Source organism: Amphiprion ocellaris, chromosome 19 (assembly GCF_022539595.1).
Source record: "Amphiprion ocellaris isolate individual 3 ecotype Okinawa chromosome 19, ASM2253959v1, whole genome shotgun sequence".
NCBI classification, from domain to species: domain Eukaryota; kingdom Metazoa; phylum Chordata; class Actinopteri; family Pomacentridae; genus Amphiprion; species Amphiprion ocellaris.
Window position 1 is genome coordinate 22214145 of NC_072784.1, and position 20033 is coordinate 22234177.

Genomic DNA, 20033 nt, shown 5'->3' on the forward strand with positions numbered 1-20033 from the left:
GCTGTATTGATTTTTGCATGTGCTGTAGACTTACATAATTTGTATCATTCAAGCAGTCAAACTCTCAGACCACCCTTTCCTTCCCCGGGGCTTTTGTTCATTGTGTATATTTCGACAAAGTACTTTAAATCTTACCAGTCAATTCTTTGCTTAGAATGTAAATGAAAATTTAATTATCCAGGAAATGCTCAAATGTGTTGTCACTCAATATTGCAAAGAAATGTGTTTGGCCCATAGAATGACGGAATTACAAAAAAAAAAAAAACAACATACATTTATCAGAAACATCATCAGGTTGGAGTTTGTGATTTACGTCTATACACATCTCTCAACATGCAAACTGCCTTTGAAGAGAAAAGCAGCCTTTGTCTAAGGATGAACTCCACCATATGCTTTTAGTCTTGCACCTGAAGCGCTTTCATGGTTTGTATCGTGGGGCCAAAGAAAGGGAATCCAGATGTGACATAAGCCTTAGAGAAGAAGCCTGCAGTACCACTGTCAACTCTCATCACCATCACACTTCTTAGCTGACACTCTGCTGATGTTACAGGCAAGGACAGCGATCAAAGATATGTGTACATTAAAGTGCTGCCATGCTACAATGACAACCTGCTCCACCCTGTCATGCATACAAGCCAAGAATCCCTTATCAGCAAATGCAAAAGCCCTGCTGGATGAGATTATAGGTATGAATTTCTTTAGATTTATCTCAGTTGATGCAGTTTCAAGTTCCATGCTTTAACATCCACACTGACATTCCCTGGTATCACTGTTGCACACCATTTGTTTATAGTGAAGGTGGAGTATTGTCAAACTGTGACAGGATTGGGGAGGGCCTGATATTGAGCTCCCACTATCTTGGGGAAGAGGGAGATGGCAGGTGTGCAGAAACAAAATCAAACATGATATGAAATCCCATGTGTCCAAGAACAGGACAATGGGGAATGAGAGTCAGCTCTGGTCCTAATCAATACTGAGCACAAGGCATAAGATGCAGCTAGAGGCATTTCGCCAGGTCCCCTAGTGGGTCTGGTAGGCCTGCTGCCAGGCACAGCCTGAGCAGCAAACTCAGCCTTGCAGATGGGGAGCACGGAGGCTTCCTTTTCCGCGAGAGACTTTGACCGTGTCCAGGAATAATGCCATGGACTAGTTGGACTACACTAGTTTCTCCAGTCATCCAGGCCTGCAAACCTGCTGACCTCTGCCCTTATTTTTTTAAATGATGCATCCATGAAAAATGGAAAGACAAGCAGTGCCATGTGGAAGATAGAGCTCCGATAGTCAAACAGGCAGGCAGCAATGAAAGGCTAGAAGCGAAGACAGGCATATTGTCTTTCTGTCATCTTGAGCTCCTTATGTTGTAGGACTTGTTGTTCAGCAGACTTTTTCATATGCCATTTTTCTTTGAATCCGTTTGTTTAACAGCAATACCGGTGTGTCTATTAATGTCATCGCTTACAGCAGGGATTCGTGTTGCTGGTGTTGTGATTGGCTTGGTTTGAGGTCAGAGCAAGAGTAGAGCAGAATGTCGAGATGTGAATTCATTCATGTGAATGTACAAAGAAAAATGGATTGGTACCACCGGTTGTTTTTACAAGGACAGGGAGAGAAAAAAATATAGACCCACCGCCCCCACCCCAGAACCATTTTTTTTCTCCTCCTGTTCTCTATTTCTTTGTCTCTTTTGCCATTTTATTCACAACACAAGAATACACTCACTAGTCCCCAGGAGGGGCAAGCTGGATGAGAGCAGAGATTCAGTGAGCACATTATGCTGTAAAAAAGCATTGTTTCTCGCCACAGTTTTCCTTGAGTTGCCTTTGTGTTGTTTAAATGTTTACATGGAACAGCTTGGGGGCCTGAAGACAGATGTATGGTCCAAGAATACTGCATAAGTGCAATCCCTCTTTTCCCTGGATGGATGTAATGACACCATTTTAAAGGCTTTTCAAAGGAGCTGCTTAGAATGATACTTTGATGAAGAGGCTGCACAACATCTCCACTCCCTTGTCAAAATGGTATTAGAAAAATTAAACGGATAGTGTCACGTTACATTCCACTCCCTACAGGATCCAAGGTCATTTCCTCTTTCAGTTTCTGTCCCAGCTCAGGGCCTGATCTGAGACATTTTTTTTTGTTCTTGATCGTTGAGGTGCCTCCCAGCTCTGTGTCAGATTGATTAGACTTTAGCCAGGAGAATTAATATGTGAGGAATTTGTCTGTTTCCCCCTGCAGCACTTCTCCCCTCAGTCTCATCAGTAAACAAGAAGACGCGAAAACAAACCACACTCAGCTATGTGATTAAAATCGGCCCCAAAAGAAGAACTTGCCTCCAAATCAATGCTGTTATTATTGAAAAATCTAATTTGGGTAGCCTATACCTTACCCACAACCGTATTGTTTTCACTCAGAAAGACAAATAAGTATACTCTTTGGGCAAAGAATCAGTCTGTGTAATTTTATGAAATGGGGATCTTACCTCACCCCACATGTTGTTTTATATCTTGTATTTTAAAGCCTACAATTAATCCAGGCTACAGTGTACCTATTTCAGCCAATAAAAGTCTCACCAGAAGTGGTTAATACAAACACAGCAAAAAAAAAAAAAAAAAAGTTAAAGATTTTTAAAAGTAAGTAATAATTTCAGCCAGATCCCCTAATATACAGACAGCACACGGTGGGAGATAGGACTCTTTGCCTCATGCAAATTGCCATCACCACAGCTCTTTGGGCAAATGGCAATTACTGGGCAAGGGGTGAATGCCAAAACCCTGCAGAACAAGTTAATTTGATTACATTTCCATTATGAACTATAAATACAGTTTTGCTGCTCGACTGAGCCAATTAAAGGCTTCCTGAAGAACCGTCGACAGCGCAACAGCCCCATTGTTGTTCAACAATGAAGTTGATTGTAATCATTTGCCACCCTTAAACACATTTGAGGCACTTATATTTTCATTCCTTTCTGAAACATTACTCTTTTTTTTTTCAAATATACACTATATTGCCAAAGGTATTCGCTCACCCATCCAAATAATCAGAATCAGGTGTTCCAATCACTTCCATGGCTACAGGTGTATAAAATCAAGCACCTAGGCTGCAGACTGCTTTTACAAACATTTTTGAAAGAATTGGGTCGCTCTCAGGAGCTCAGTGAATTCCAGCATGGAACTGTGATAGGATGCCACCTGTGCAACAAATCCAGTCGTGACATTTCCTCACTCCTAAATATTCCACAGTCAACTGTCAGCTGTATTATAAGAAAGTGGAAGTGTGTGGGAACGACAGCAACTCAGCCACCAAGTGGTAGGCCACGTAAACTGATGGAGCGGGGTCAGCAGATGCTGAGGAGCATAGTGCCAAGAGGTCGCCAACTTTCTGCAGAGTCAATCACTACAGACCTTCAAACTTCATGTGGCCTTCAGATTAGCTTAAGAACAGTGTGCAGAGAGCTTCATGGAATGGGTTTCCATGGCCGAGCAGCTGCATCCAAGCCATACATCACCAAGTGCAATGCAAAGCATGGGATGCAGTGGTGTAAAGCACGCCGTCACTGGACTCTAGAGCAGTGGAGATGTGTTCTCTGGAGTGACGAATCGCGCTTCTCCATCTGGCAATCTGATGGACGAGTCTGGGTTTGGTGGTTGCCAGGAGAAAGATACTTGTCGGACTGCATTGTACCAAGTGTAAAGTTTGGTGGAGGGGGGATTATGGTGTGGGGTTGTTTTTCAGGAGCTGGGCTTGGCCCCTTAGTTCCAGTGAAAGGAACTCTGAATGCTTCAGCATACCAAGACATTTTGGACAATTCCATGCTCCCAACTTTGTGGGAACAGTTTGGAGCTGGCCCCTTCCTCTTCCAACATGACTGTGCACCAGTGCACAAAGCAAGGTCCATAAAGACATGGATGACAGAGTCTGGTGTGGATGAACTTGACTGGCCTGCACAGAGTCCTGACCTCAACCCGATAGAACACCTTTGGGATGAATTAGAGTGGAGACTGAGAGCCAGGCCTTCTGGTCCAACATCAGTGTGTGACCTCACAAATGTGCTTCTGGAAGAATGGTCAAAAATTCCCATAAACACACTCCTAAACCTTGTGGACAGCCTTCCCAGAAGAGTTGAAGCTGTTATAGCTGCAAAGGCTGGACCGATGTCATATTGAACACTATGGATTAGGAATGGGATGCCACTTACGTTCATATACGAGTCAAGGCAGGTGAGTGAATACTTTTGGCAATATAGTGTATATACAGCAGGTACGGAAAGTATTCAGACCCCCTTGAATTGTTCACTCTGTTATATTGCAGCCATTTGCTAAAATCATTTAAGTTATTTTTTTTCCTCATTAAAGTACACACAGCACCCCATATTGACAGAAAAACACAGAATTGTAGACATTTTTGCAGATTTATTAAAACAGAAAAACTGAAATATCACATGGCCATAAGTATTCAGACCCTTTGCTCAGTATTGAGTAGAAGCTCACTTTTGACCTAATACAGCCATGAGTCTTCTTAGGAATGATGCAACAAGTTTTTTCACACCTGGATTTGGGGATCCTCTGCCATTCTTCCTTGCAGATCCTCTCCAGTTCTGTCAGGTTGGATGGTGAACTTTGGTGGACAGTTATTTTGAGGTCTCTCCAGAGATACTCAACTGGATTTAAGTCTGGGCTCTGGCTGGGGCATTCAAGAACAGTCACGGAGTTGTTCTGAAGCCACTCCTTCGTAATTTTAGCTGAGTGCTTCGGGTCATTGTCATGTTGTAATGTGAACCTTCAGCCCAGTCTGAAGTCCTGAGCACTCTGGAAAAGCTTTTCGTCCAGGATATCTCTGTACTTGGCGGCCTTCATCTTTCCTTCAATCACAACCAGTCGTCCTGTCCCTGCAAACTGAAAAACACCCACACAGCATGATGCTGCCATCACCATGCTTCACTGTTGGGATGGTATTGGGCAGGTGATGAGCAGTGCCTGGTTTTCTCGACACACACCGCTTAGAATTAAGGCTGAAAAGTTCCGTCTTGGACTCATCAGACCAGAGAATCTTATTTCTCATAGTCTGGGAGTCCTTCATGTGTTTTTAAGCAAACTCTATGCGGGCTTTCATGTGTCTTACACTGTGGAGAGGCTTCCGTTGGGCCACTCTCCCATAAAGTCTCAACTGGTGGAGGGCAGCAGTTGTGGTTGACTTTCTAGAACTTTCTCCCATCTCCCCACTGCATCTCTGGAGCTCAGCCACAGTGATCTTTGGGTTCTTCTTTGCCTCTTTCACCAAGGCCATTCTCTCCCAATTGTTCAGAGTGGCTGGACAGCCAGGTCTAGGAAGAGTTCTGGTCATCCCTAACATCTTCCATTTAAGGATTATGGAGGCCACTGTGCTCTAAGGGACCTTAGGTGCAATAGAAACTCTTTTGTAACCATGGCCAGATCCGTGCCTCGCCACAATTCTGTCTCCGAGCAGTTGCCAAACAGTCCCTTCAACTTCATGATTCTATTATTATTATTATTATTATTATTATTATTATTATTATTATTATTATTATTATTATTATTATTATTATTATTATAAGTTTATTTAAAAAGGGACCATGTACAATATTAAACATAAATGTTTCCATTTGATGTATTGCACCAGAGTTAGCTTTAAGCTAATTTCCATCTGCAGTCCCTTGGCAGGTCACAATAAAGACATCACAACATTAAAATGTTACAAAAAGTACATTACACAGTGAAACAAAACATTACAAAACATTCTCATTTGCTCTGACGTGAGCTGTAAGGTCTTATATAGACAGGTGTGTGCCTTTCCTAATCAAGTCCAATCAATATAATTAAAACACAGCTGGACTCCAATGAAGGTGTAGAACTAGCTCAAGGATGATCAGAAGAAATGGACAGCACCTCAGTTAAATATATGAGTGTCAGAGCAAAGGGTCTGAAGACTTATGGCCATGTGATATTTCAGTTTTCCTTTTTTAATAAATCTTCAAAAATGTCCACAATTCTGTGTTTTTCTGTCAATTTAAGGGGTCTGAATACTATCCGTACCCACTGTAGAGATGTGTGTGTATGTGTGTGTGTACACACACACACACACACACACACACACACACACACACACACACACACACACACACACACACACACACACACACACACACACACACACACACACACATATATAGCTGGCTTTTCTTTCTTTTATTGTAACTGTTGCTTTCAGTGAGCACTGATCTTTTATATTTTTTTTTTCTAATTCAGCTGTGATATGTTCCATCTTGGTGGATAAAGCTTCCTGTGGCAACATGAATAAACATGTGTAGACAGCTTTTGACTGCCAAAAAAAGAGAAAAAAAAAAGGCAGAGGCAGCCTACCAGCTAGACATGGGAGGCAGACACTGAAGACACACAAGATTTGGAAGTCAGGCTGCCACCATATTTCACCTGAGGCTATGCAAGCCGCTCGCTGGTCTTTCCTGGCATGAGCCATATTGCGAAGAAAACAAGCATTTAGTCCAAATTTCAGCAGCTGCTAGCTCTCTGGAGCAGTAAATATGTTTAATTAACTACATTTTCGCCAACCAGGGAGATACATATGTCATAAATATGCATAGTGTGTAATTATGGCATGGCAGCTAAGAAGTTAGAGCAACATGCCACATATAGGACTTGTGACGTGATCAAAGTAATTTAAGTTTTGAAAAATGAAATGATTTCATCACTTACAGCTCTTGTGATTTAGTATCTAAATTTACAAGCCTGTTGCCAGTGTAGCATTAATGTGAGTATCCATGTCTACTTTATGGACCTACATGCAAAACAGATTGAGTTTTCCATTATTTGTGATGGAATGTTGTACATGTGAGTGCAGATAAATTGGTCTGTCATCAGTCTTTGGAGAAACTAGGAGATGCCCTTGATTCTATTAAAACCTATACTATATTTCTCTTGATGGAGTTGTGTAATCTTGTACATATTGATTTTTCTATTTTTCTGTGAACGTGTTTGCATGTATGTGTGTGTGTTAGTGTGTCACTGATGTAGATGAATTATGATCTGCTGCCCGCATTAGAGCAGGCAGTTTTAATCACACAAGGATTCAGAGTGTTTTAAACAAATGTTTTTTTGTAAGCATGGTGGATTATCATAAGATTTAAAGATTTGGAAATGGCTGACAGCTGTCAAGCTGCATAATAACGTACGTCCAGAAAATTATAGCAGCTGCTGGTTGGCAGAATGTCAATGCTGCTATCTAGATTAAAGCTCAATAGAAAGGAACATGAGCACCAGCAAGCGCGCGCGCACACACACACACACACACACACACAATTTTACAGATGCACATAACAAGTTACACATAGAAACACAGTCAGCAGAGGCGATATAGAACCACTAAGAGGGGAAGAAAGACAATGCCTGACATCTATTTACTTGGTATTTCGATGAGGGGGTCTAAATAAGTCTTAAAATTGCTTGCTGAGAGCAGCCTGTGGAAAGGTTCCCCCATGGATCTATCATGTATCCTCTTGTGCACTGAAGCAGCCAGCTGTATTAAACGCAGCAGGAGGCTCAGTAGGAACCTGCTGAAAAACAAGTACATGCCACCTCCGGTTCCCCTGGGGAAACTCATGTGCCGGTGTGTCGCCTAATTTATGACATCCTCTGAGGTCCTCCCCTCCCAGGGAAGAGCATCTCGACACTTATGCACAGGCACTGCTGCACTGCCAGTCATTTGCAAACAAGGATTCCCCAAGAGTATGAGATCTGCCTCGTACTTCAGAAGAACAAGACCTCTCTGGATGCTGAGGGGACCCCCTGCAAAGACTGCAACTGCATCTTCACTAAAGAACCAAAAGCAGCAATTGTGCGCCACAGAGAAGGCCCTTCTCAATTAAAAGAGCGGGAAGACAGAGGAGTGAATCTCTCACCAATGCTAATGCACAGCCGGGAACATTCAAGAGGCCAGAATACCAACGGCAAGGATGAGAAAGTGGGCTGTTTGGAGAGGAGAGGTAAAGCCCTGTGAAGTAGCCTAGAACAGTAGCCTCAACAGATCCTCACAGACTCCTGGCATGTTAGCTTGAGAAAAAAGATGCTAATAACAGCTAGAGGAACTGTGCCCTGCATAATAAGAGACGCCTGAGACTCTTTTCAGATAAGGTTGGGAGCACTTTAGAGCAATGCGACCTGTTCAAAGACAAACAAGCAAAGGGATTATGCTGCTTTTAGCACTGTGGTGCACAGAGTATTGTGATTATAAGATGGGGAGTGCATAGAAAAGCCACTTCTCATATGAATGAACTTCCAAAATAAGACGTTTGCTCTCTCTTTTGGGAAATGCTTCTAGGATTTATATGTCAAATGTGCATCCTTCTTTTGTAAATCACAGGTTGTATATGCCTCTCTGTAAAAAAAAAAAATAAACAAAAAAACAATAAATAAAAAACAAAGGCAAAAAAATACCCCGGACTGAATTCTGAAGCATAAAATTATTATTAATTAATGTGTATACGGTGTTGATCAAAAACGTCAAGGCCCAGTAAGCCCACACAATATGCTTTGTCTACTGTCAACTTACCTTTGGTTCACGTGACAACTGGAAGTTATGCTTTTATATATGGAGGAAGAATGGAGTTGCTTTATCTGGCTTTCTGCCTTTGTTTAGCATTTACACACATATTTACAATACATAACTATATATTAGATAGATAGATAGATAGATAGATAGATAGATAGATAGATAGATAGATAGATAGATAGATAGATAGATAGATAGATAGATAGATAGATAGATAGATAGGCATTGGTCAGATGGGCAGATAAGAAGTAAGTAATTCCACTTTCACAGCATGTTAGGATTAGTGTAGATCATCTTCATGTCTGCATCCTCCTGCTGTCCCTGACTGTGCTGGACATGCATTAATGAAACCTACAAGTTGTGATTTAAGCATTCTGTTTCATGTATGTTACATCCACACAGTCTCAGTAAGTAACAGCATAAAATGGACATTAGGGAAATGAAATGCAGCCTTCAAAAAAAAAAAAAAAAAGCGGCCTTGCTTCACTAGAATAGTCATATCCATATAAGCTAATGACAGTCTCTGCTAGGCTATTAAGGCGGCCTATAGGCAGGAGAGGCAGCTCCATCTGCAGCAGCAGTGAAACAATTAGGTTCTGAGGGTTTCTAGGGCTACTGGACTTTTTTCCACAGATTTCAACAGGGGTCAAGTGAACCTGTAAAGCTATTGGTACAAGGATGTGTAAAAATGTGATTAAGCTTCATATGAATAAAATATGACAAGACCTGTATCTGAAGCCACACACACAGGACTTTTTTCACAGAAACACATTGTGCTACAATGATTATTTGAAGAACTGCTCACTATGACAAACTGAACCATTTAATCAAGCAGCATTTGTCACTTAACACCAGTCCAGTTTGGAAGGGGTTCTCCTTGAGCATTTTTGTGCACTCAAGTGGCAACAGAACGTGCGAGAACAAGGTGATGATAATGATGATAATGATGATGACAGTTTACGCACGTTGTTGTTGTTGTTGTTTGAGGCAATACATTTTTGCACAAGAGGTGAATTTCATCTCATGATGTTCCCATCCTTCTCCTGTAACTCCCCTGAGTTTCTTTATTGTGGCCACATCTCTAGAAGCATATAGTTTTGGCAGTTTTTGTGTGCCTCATCTCATACGCCAATTAAAGCCACATCTTTATCACACACTTTCTTGCGCGCTCCTTCCATCCACATCACTGTGAACTAAAAGCCAAAAAAAAAGAAAGAAAGAAAGAAGAAAAGAGTTGTGCATCTTACCTTGAGCCCGAGCGCTGAGGATACAAGTCGCCAATAGCAGAACCCAACAAGAGACCCACACCTGTCCGACCCGCTCAGTCCGTCCAGCTCCAACCATGCTCCGCGCCGGTACCGTCGAGCCCCCGGTGCGGATTCCTCCCCGTTTCCACGCTGGGAACATGTTGCTCGGGTGGCCACACACTCCCCGGGAAAAGTCCTGGTTGCTCCTTTCTGCTGCTGCCGCCGCCGCCGCCGCCGCCGCCGCTGCTGGTCCTGTGCGTCAGACTGCTCTTCACTGTTGACGGGGGTGAGTGACTGAGGTAGGGGGGGGAGGAGGTTGATGGTGGTGGTGGAGGAGGAGGAGGGGGGGGGGGGGGAAGAGTGGAAGAGACTCCGTCAGAGAGCACCAGGCATGCAGACAGGCATGCTCTAGTACAGAAAAAGCCTGTGGACAAGTCCCGCATGAGCGAGGCGGAGTCAGTCCAATTGAATTTGCTCGGCTGTCAAGTGTGCGAGACGGAGTATTGACATCATCTTCTTACTGCTCCGAATAACCTCTGAATGGATCACACAGGGAAATAAAAATAAATATATGAGCAGGTGTTGTTAGCGCATAGTCTCCAAGTTCATGTCATATCCAGATGACCCCTCCCCCCCAAAAAAAAATAAATAAATAAATAAGGGGGAAAAAAACACCAGGGAAGTCATTTTCTTTATTTGCTCTCTAAATATCTCCGCACTGCAACTGTTTTGTCTTCAGCAAACCTCCTCAGCTTTCAATGGCCAGCAGGTGTGTGTGTGTATGAGCGCAAATACGCAGCCCACCTCTACTACAGAGGTTAAAACAATGTCCTTCTCCGGAAAAACACTGCCCCTATTGTGCTCCAGATTTGTCCTTAATGGCATCCGGTGACTATACATTCAAGTAGTTCTTCTAATGAATTGACCGTCACATAGACTATAGCAGTGCGCACAACCTGTGCCAAGTAATTCCGAGCCAAGTGCTCTGTACGCCATTGCCACCACGCGGCAGAAAGCGGTAGGGGATATCTGTTTGGACAGCTATGATTGATTGTTGACACATTAAAACCACAAGCCTGGATTACAGAAATACCTGATGACAACTAAATCTGTTTTTTCTCTTTTTTACAGTGTTTGTTACTGCCAAGGATAGAGAATTAACTGGGTCACAGTCTAAAAGTAAGTGCTATGAGTCTTCTCCTGTAAATCTGTTTGTTCTGCAGTTAAACCTGGCTCTGTGGTGAGGTTAAAAGCAGAACAGCCGAGCCACTGCAGAGAGGAAAAGCACAAGAAATAGCCAGTTTAATGCGATTCAGGAATTAGTCCGAGATCAAGCAGAATGGCAGACTGTTACCGTCTGTGAATGTTCACCCTCAGCAGAATGCCTCCTTTATCACAAGACAAAGGATTAAAGGCAAATTTGAGTACACAGAAATAGTGGGCACTTCTGAACACAGAGGAGGGCACATATGGGCTGTGATATCAGCTTTGTTGTCTTTGCTCCTTTTGAACTCCCTGAAAAATGCATTCAAGTTCAAGGGCTTCAAAGAGTGGTTGCATGTATCTGTACGTGTGCCATTAGATTTTGTGAGTTTTGAAGACCAGTAGTAGCCTAATATTGACTAAAAAGGAACATCCAAGCTACCTTGAGCTGAGTAAAGCCTGCCGCTGCTTTTCAAAGAGCCTGGTTGAAGTGTAAACAGAGGTGGTACACTCTCTGTGGGATGCTGCCTCACCTCAGTCCTTTTTATGTTGCGTTTTGTATAGACTTGCAGTGAATCTGCTTCCCTGTCCTTTGCTACACAAATGCAAACACCCTCTTTTTCTCCCCCTTATAACTTACAACATCTCATTGCTACCAGGGGCTCATTTGGTGTCATCCATGGCTCCCTCCCTTTGTTTCCTCTCCCATCGCCCTACTGCTGCCCCATGCGCCAGCCCCCTCCTGATAATGATGTGCTGATTATGAGGCTCTTAGGCCAGCAGATTGCTCTCCAGTCTCATTCGCATGCAGTGGAAAATTGCTGCTGTCTTGGAGCCCCCACCCTGCTGTGCGTATCAGGCAGGTTGACATTAGCAAGCTGCTGGGAACAGTGCTCAGGCACGAGGGCAGGTGCTCTGTCTCCGTCTCTATAACTGTTCTGCAGCAGAGGAAACAGAGGCTGCCTGATGCTACAAGCCATGCTGGGGGGGCACCACAGGCGGGTGTCAAACAATAAGGTATCGTGTAGCTGACATTTATACATACACATACTTAGAATAGCTGCTATTTGCCAAGTGAGACAGTGCACAGCAGAACATAGAGAACAAACTGTTTTCTGCATCTCTTAACATCACAGCTGCAATTAAGTCTTTAGGCGTGGAAGGAAATTCATTGTAATGGGTTTAATCAAGGTGATTCAGCTATGACAAGTTACCTTGAATGGTTGTATATTGGCATCTATGCCATTTTTAAAAAAACACAAAGGTGTCCAATGAGTTTTTTTATGGATTAAATTATTGGAAATTAAAAGATGAAATTACTTCAGTGACACTGGCTGACACTCAAAATAAAACAAACAAGTAATAATAATAATAATAATAATAATAATAATAATAATAATAATAATAATAATAATAATAATAATAATAATAATAATAATAATAATAATAATAATAATAATAATACATCTTCACATTGTTTTTGAAACCTTAGAAATCTTGAAACATTTGAAATAAGTATTTCGACTGCAAAACACTTATTTTTTATGTTAAAACAGAATGACCTCCTAACAGGTCATTCTGTTTTAATTTCTTATGTCAAGCAGCTTCTTTCAAGAATTTCCTACAATCACGTCCAATTTCTAAAAGGTCTTGAAAGTGGATTATTACTAATGATAAATGCTCTTTGTAAAATTGGATACACAGTATCTGTAGGAAACCCCTTTTTCCTTCTACTATGAGGATATTCTGACACATTCAGACTAGCAGATGTTTTTCGGGGTCACTGACAATCACTTGGCAGGCCGCTGTAATTCCCCATCAGAGGGACTGTAACTATAAGGCACTCTCGTATGGCACCCCAACTACTTATTTGGTCTGGGAGATGAGGAATGCAACATGGCCTTTTGAAAGCTGTTCCCTTTCCATCAGCTCGCCTGATTTGAAATGGCTTGATTTAAATGAGCTTCATTTGAAATTGGCCCTGTGCTGCCTCACTAATGTATGCAGGCATGATAGTGCAAAGGCAAACAATGTGACCATAAAAATACTACTCTTTACATCTATGGGCACAATCACTAAAGTTATTGTCTTTAATGTGTTTCAAACAGGAAAACAGACCAACCGTTTGTTTGTGCTTTGTTCTTCTCTCTCTGTACATGCTGGTGCCATTTGGCATGCATGTTGCTTTTGTTCATTTTGAAATATAGATGTGCTTTCCTCACAAGTGCCAGCAAGCTGTACATACACTGTGCAGTGTTGCAGCATCAGTCTTGACACCTCATCTGTAGTATCTCACAAAAAAAGGAACTGATTTCTCCCCAGTAACAGATCATCTCAGAGCTCTTTTCTTGAGGCACTGGTAAAACTACAAATTGAAACATGAAAAATACAACCAAAATCTCACTATGAGATGCATGACTGCATCTGAGCAAAGGCATCAGAGGATAGTATCTCTGTCACACCCGGCGATTTGTTTTCTCCCCACAACAAAACTCAATTTGTGTATCTTTGTGCATCTTCTGGACTTTGGGATTTCACCAAAAATTCAAGTTTCAAGGTAAATGATTCTAAACAAAAGCATACTAACTAAAACATTCATGCCATTTGCAGATAAATGCTGTAAGGTTATCTGAGTTTATGTGTCGTTAAAAAAAAAAATGCTCTGTAGGTCTCAGAATAATATCAAAATATACTGTTATTACCCAAGGGACAACTCACTTAAGAATATTGCTCTGAATCACTGGCGTAATTGGTTTCCTCCAGTCTCACTTTGATGTAAATAACATTAGCAATTTTCCAGTCATTTTGCATTGATCCTCCACTGCAGAATTCTGCCCCAAGAAGCAGCTGGAAATTGAATGTCTTAAACTGGAGATGTGAAGCGTGCATTTCATTCATGCTGTCAGAGAAACTGCGCTACCTGAAAGATAGCAATTTCTGTCCATCATACAGTGAAGGAGCATGTACACATGCATGTGCATTACATTAAATGCAAAGCAGAGTCAAGGAGGTACATTCTGACCTTTATCACACTTTGCTTTCAAAACAATTATTCTCATAAATCTGCTTTGCTTCAGCAATTTCAGATTTGGTGATTGATGTGCTCTGCTTTATGTTCATAACTATTCCACCTTCCTGAGTCACTCTCGCTAACCTTCACCACACTGATTTGGCAATTTATTGTTTCAGCTCACTCTCTAAGTCCTTGTATAAACTGAGTAGCTTGCAAGGGAAAGTATTGTTGATAGAGTTTTTTTTGGTTCCTCTGTCCTCCCTTTCACTGATTTAGCGCCATCTGAACAAGTGAAAATGTGAGAGCTGTAGCACACAGCAGTAAATGAAGAACCTCACTTACATACGGTCATAGTGAGATGTAGAAAGAGTGTGAAAATTGAGTTCACAATGCTAGATGCACAGTAGAATAATCAATGTTTACCACACTGTGCTGCAGAGTTATGAGTTTTCTTGCTAAATAAATCGAATCAGCTAATCAATAATAATGACAACTTGCTACTCCTTGCATAAGAATAGCAGTTCATAAATAACAGCTTGTATCAATGCAAACAAAAGAAAACTATGATATGGCAGTGAGAAGCACTAGAAAGCATATCCCAGATAAGTTTAAATCAGAAGCTGATAAAGGTCATCTTTGTCAACTTCATTTTCAACTGTTGGAAGGTATTTAAAGCATTTTTTTTAACATGCAGAACAAAGTAATGCTAGTTCCCACTGATTCTTGACTCTGCCTTTTGGCTGATCGCATCACACTGCTAAATCCTTTAGCCCCTAAACCCCGCCATGGTATATCATGGCATTATAAAATACCCAGGGCACAGTAAAGATTAGGTAGGATGAATAGAGATATAGAAGCCAGAGGTCTCTTACAATTTCACACTGGTTTTAGCATGCAAAAAACTTCCCTGTAGCTGTCGTAAGACTGCACATGCAATGCTGTTGCAGCATACCTGTTCAACCCAGCATCTAAACAGACGAGAATCCATATCTTGGTTTTTAATAACATTATGATAAGGGTCTCTATGGGTTTGGCGCCTGTTTCCAGGTGTTCATTACTGCCTGGCACTGCTGTAGTTTGTCCGTAAGCAATGCAGGAGGCAGAGTGGCAACAGCCCCTTGAGTTTAACAAAGTGTGAAGATTCTGAAACCTAATGATTTCCAAAACCAACACGAGTTTATTCACAGCAGGCATGGGCAGAATTTTTAAAAAACATAAACAGCATCTTTGACCCAGCTGTGTTGAGCCCACAGATGAAACTATTGTGCGCTCGGTCTGAATACATTAGCCGCATTTTCAACACAGTGAATTATGGGGCAGAATGCTTGTAATCAGATCAATGAGTTTGAATTATTGCACTGTGCAGATGCCATTATACCATATTAGCTGGCTAAACTTTAGCCAATTGAATTGCCCAAGTAGCTTGGCTGTGACAGAGTGATTTATGTAGTTTTCAGGAGTTTGGCTGTACTATAATGTAAATGAATGTTGTTGGAGCGAGAGTGCTTCTATGTGGGTTGGGCATTGTTTTTGTCTCGGAGGACGTGGTGCATACAAAAATTAGGATTCAGTCCAAAATGCACTGCACCCTTTCCTTCTACTTGTCAACATGATCACATTGTAAATGAGATGCCTATCGAGCAAGTAAGGGGGTGATTCAACTTTTTCAAACAGTGTAGCATACGTTAAGTTGCATTAACAGTACAGTATCAGAGAAATGTACATATAGACTGACATACATCATTATTTAGGCATCAATCAAAAGATAATACAGCATAAGGCTTTGACATACTAACACTTGGTTAGACCAAGTAATGACAGAGATGATTCCCACAGATGTCTTGCATGAGCATCCACTGATTGTCATTAAGGAAGTATTCCCAACAGAGAGAAATTAAAACATTAGCAACATGATTCTGTCCAGTAAGTGAGGCTTGAAAAATGACTTTTCTTATTTTTTAAAAATATAATTGGCCACAAGAGATTAGATGACCCATTAACAGTTTATTGACAACATTTATGGGATTTGCCATAAACTGACATATTGATTTTCATAAAGCAACAATAAAGTGAACTGTAAAATACATCCAACCATAACCTGGTTATAACAGCGTCAAAGCTGAAGAGATTTGATGGAGCTATTCAGGCTAAGGGTTTATATACTGCAAGTAATTTCTTATTTTCAGTATGCAGCCCACATCCTCCACTGTTTAACACCTGAGTGTTAAAGCCACACAAGGTTAACAAAGCAAGTCGTCATTTTCATTAGAGAAGCCACTTGAGCTAATCATAGAGAGCTCTTGTGAAGTGATTATGTCAAAAACATAATTGGTGTCCTTGTGACGTCAAGACACCGTGTTTGAAATTGGACAGCTGCAGTAACTTCAGCAAACATACACTTATGACAGAGGTCATTTTTGTCATTAAGAGTATGGAGCCAAACCTTTTATCCTGGCACTGAATATGGCTGCTCCATAAATTTGATTCAGTGCCATCGGGCAATCATGTCCTTTAAGTCCATTAAACATTAACCAGCGAGCAGGCTCATAGTTGTCTTTTTGATGACAGTCATAGATTGAATAGACTGAGCATACTCCAGGTTCACATATATTTTCCCCCTCAGGCAGTAAGAGAAGGCAGTCAGATATTATCTCCTGATGATGCAACAGCCTCCATCAGTCTATACAGTCATCTAAACCTCCAGGAAGAATGCCTGTGGGCTTCAGCAACCTCAATAGCCTACAACTGAGTCCTTATCTATTCCCAAAAGCAAAGCTTTTATGTTTCAGCTTGGGGTTTACTACCATCGAGGGATCCACAGACACATCAGAGACAGCTTTATCTTCAACATTTGTGATGTTTACCTATCCTCTATTGTATACACATGTAGCATGTAGCAACCCACAATAAGTTAATTAGAAAATACCTTTAAGCTGAATGCCATCCCCGAGTAATTATAGAGTAATCTTCAGTTACGAGTATCAACACAAAAAGTGTTGGCATTGAGAGAATAAAAATGCTTAGAATATCTAGAACCTCAGGTTTCCAAGTGGGAAAAAAGAAAAGTTTTTTTTTTTTTTTTTTTTTTTTTTAAACACAATGTAAGCAATCTGGCCTAAACTCAGGAGGTCATGATTGAATCTAAGTGATCCAACAATGTCTACCGGATTTCCTTTGTCACATCATCTTCCCTTGGCATATTTGTGCACAGAGCATGGCCACAAAACTCATTCTTTCTCCCACTGCCTTTGAACTTCTAGTTTAAGAGATTATGCAGTGATGAAGACACTTTAATGACTCCCAGCAAGCTTTACCTCCAGCCTTGTCAGCCATAACCACCAACCCTGTCTACAATGACTCAGAAGGTGAAGACAGTTGACAAATGCCGACTAGATGCTCCTGGAGAACCTTCCAGTCGAGATGATGATGACCTGGATGTGGCAGGGACTCACCCCAGCTGAGAGTGGCCTTCTTTGTGTTTGTGCTCACAGATGGCTAACAGGATGCAGAAGAATCATAGTGAAGCCAGTAGGTAGAGTGCAAGTCACCAGCAGACTAATGGAAGCTGAGCACTGACGCTGTGAGTCAGATTTTGACTCAGTTTGGATGTGGATGCATGCCTTGAGGCCACGCACCCACTGTCCTCTGTGGTACTCTGTGTCACCTCATGACAATTCACCTTGAGTAGATGTGACTGCATACACGCCACAGCCAAAAAGCCCTCTCTGTGCTTTTTTGTCACCTCTGTCTGATCTTACAACCATTCCAGCGTGCCTTCTAAATTCAGATGAGAAGGCCGGCCTCCCACCATGTTGCAGACCATCCAGGGCATTCATGTTCTGTCCACTGTTTCCTCCTACAAGGCAAATGACTGGCTTTTTTATTTTTTTAGGAGTTGTATGAAAAAAGAGAAGTTGACTCACAGAGCCCTGCAGGTCTAGCTTTATTTTTCCTAATAATGGTACAAGGAAGTGTGCGATATTCTCCTTTCCTGCTAATTTGTATTGCCAATGAAGATCAATTTTAAACTCACTGTGCTAGTCAGCGTTAATACTCACAACCAACACCAAATATGCGAAATAATTAAAAAATAAATGTTCTTGTGACATGTTCTTTTTTTAATTTTATTAAAAGACCGTCTGACTCTTGCTCCTCCAATCATTTTGTACAGTGCTGTGTTTTGCTTTGTGAACAACACTCTTTCTTCACTTTGTTGTGTATCCACAGTCTGACCTGATGTTTTCCACACCTACCCTAACTACTAGTGCTGCTGCAAGGGTGAGAACTGAATGCTGATGTGTCAGCTGTCCCTGGGCATGAACTTGGAGCCTGCAGCCTCTGAACTGCTAAAGAAATAGGACCACGTTATCAACAACAATATGACAGTGGAGAGTGGAAAGTGGGAAGGAAACTGAACTGGAAACTGTTTTTTTTAATTATTATTAATAGATAACATCACAAGGTTCTTTTATGTTCAGGATGGTTCATGTCACTGCCTTTGGGTCTCCAATTCACATGACGAAAAACGGAGGAGAAAATACACATATTCTGTCCACTGCAGACCTTGGCCCTGTGGTTAAAAACATTATCATTTCAGTTATACAGACCAAATCAATGAAATAAGTGCTCATCAAAGCTGCTGCAGTATTCTGAATCATGGTGCAGTGGGGTTTGCATTGCTAAACCTTTCACTTTGGAGATCATTATAGGTCATTTGATTCAATGTCAAACATACTGTTTAAAATAAATTTTTCATTCACTGAGCAAAAACAGAAAAATTTGAAGCTAAATTTTGTTTCATTTGCCTTTTAAGGCTGAAATTAGCTCCCCCATTCAGAGACCAGTTTTTGTTATTTATTTTTTCTTTTGGACCAACTTGTTGGTTCGTTCCTCAGTCCTTCTCCACCTCTCTGTTGTTCCAATTTCCTGTTTCCCCCGTCTCCAATTTTCTTTCACATTCTCTGCTCAAATGTCAAGTAGCAGCTGCCAGTGCCTTGCCATTGCAGTCTGTGCTCATAAATCTGTGCTAATTCTCCACCTCTCTACCATGGTGTATAAATCTTCTCACTCACAAGAGCACTGGTCCTTTTGATGAATGGGCTAGAGAAAGCACTGGATGCCAAGCGAACTCCAGTCGAGCGCCGAGTCCACACAAAAACACAGACGGCCGAGATTCAACAGTAAGCAGCAGAATGTCTTGCCATTTATATGGGTCTTCTCAATGAGGCTATCACCCTGCTGGCATCCAGTGCAGTGGGAATGAAGCTGTCTTTGTTTTCATGTTGGTTGTTTTTGCAGTGTGTGCAAAAAACAAGCCTGCTGAAATATAGTATTAAATTAAACAATAAAGGCCACCAGTTTCAGGTAATTAATTCAATAAAAGAGAAAATCAAAAACGATGGGCTGCTTGCAAAGTCATTAACAAAGCTTCAGGTTTGACTAAGTGCAACACTGGATCATATAATTGCCATAACAACACATGTGTCAGGGCTAGCTTGGTACGGAGTTTGTCGCCACACAAGTGCAACTATGTGTGGGTGTTGTGCTTAAGGAAAGAGAATAGGGATTTACACAGCCAAACAGCTGTTATTTTGTGCTTCATTAATACCAGCTGCTTCAGCAGGCTCAGTTGATCTCCATGTCAACACACATTATCAAGTCAATCATGCAGCTTGACTACTTGCTGAGAAACCAATCATAATTGATCTCCTTGCCACACCGTGGGCAAGAAAGAGAAAGCAGCACCCTGCTGGCTTGTCAAGTGCCAGAAACACTGCTTCAAAAAGACATCTTGATGACACAGTCCCTTGGCACACTCTGGGCATTTGTCCATCACTCTGAACAGTAAATGAAAGTGCGACAGATGACATCAGTCATTATGAAAAGCCTGCCATGGCACCTCTCCACTGCAGCTCTCGATATCAACTCCAGCGGATACTTCATAGGTGATGATGGAAGTGCTGGAGTCAGTCTCAGGTTGGCAAGTGGGG

General features: G+C 41.5%; 1 protein-coding gene across 5 annotated transcripts in view; it reads right to left on the reverse strand.

Moving 5' to 3' along the window:
* sdk2a (sidekick cell adhesion molecule 2a) overlaps positions 1–10170 on the reverse strand; it is a 94151-nt gene extending 83981 nt beyond the window's left edge. For 2 of the 5 annotated variants that reach the window (XM_035945493.2, XM_035945492.2), the window contains exon 1: positions 9828–10170. In XM_035945493.2, coding sequence (XP_035801386.1) covers positions 9828–9987 — 160 coding nt within the window. In that variant the 5' untranslated portion in view covers positions 9988–10170. The remainder of the gene's footprint in view (positions 1–9827) is intronic. The other 3 variants (XM_035945494.2, XM_035945495.2, XM_023264267.3) reach the window with 2 other exon arrangements.
* Between the last annotated feature and the right edge of the window lie 9863 nt (positions 10171–20033).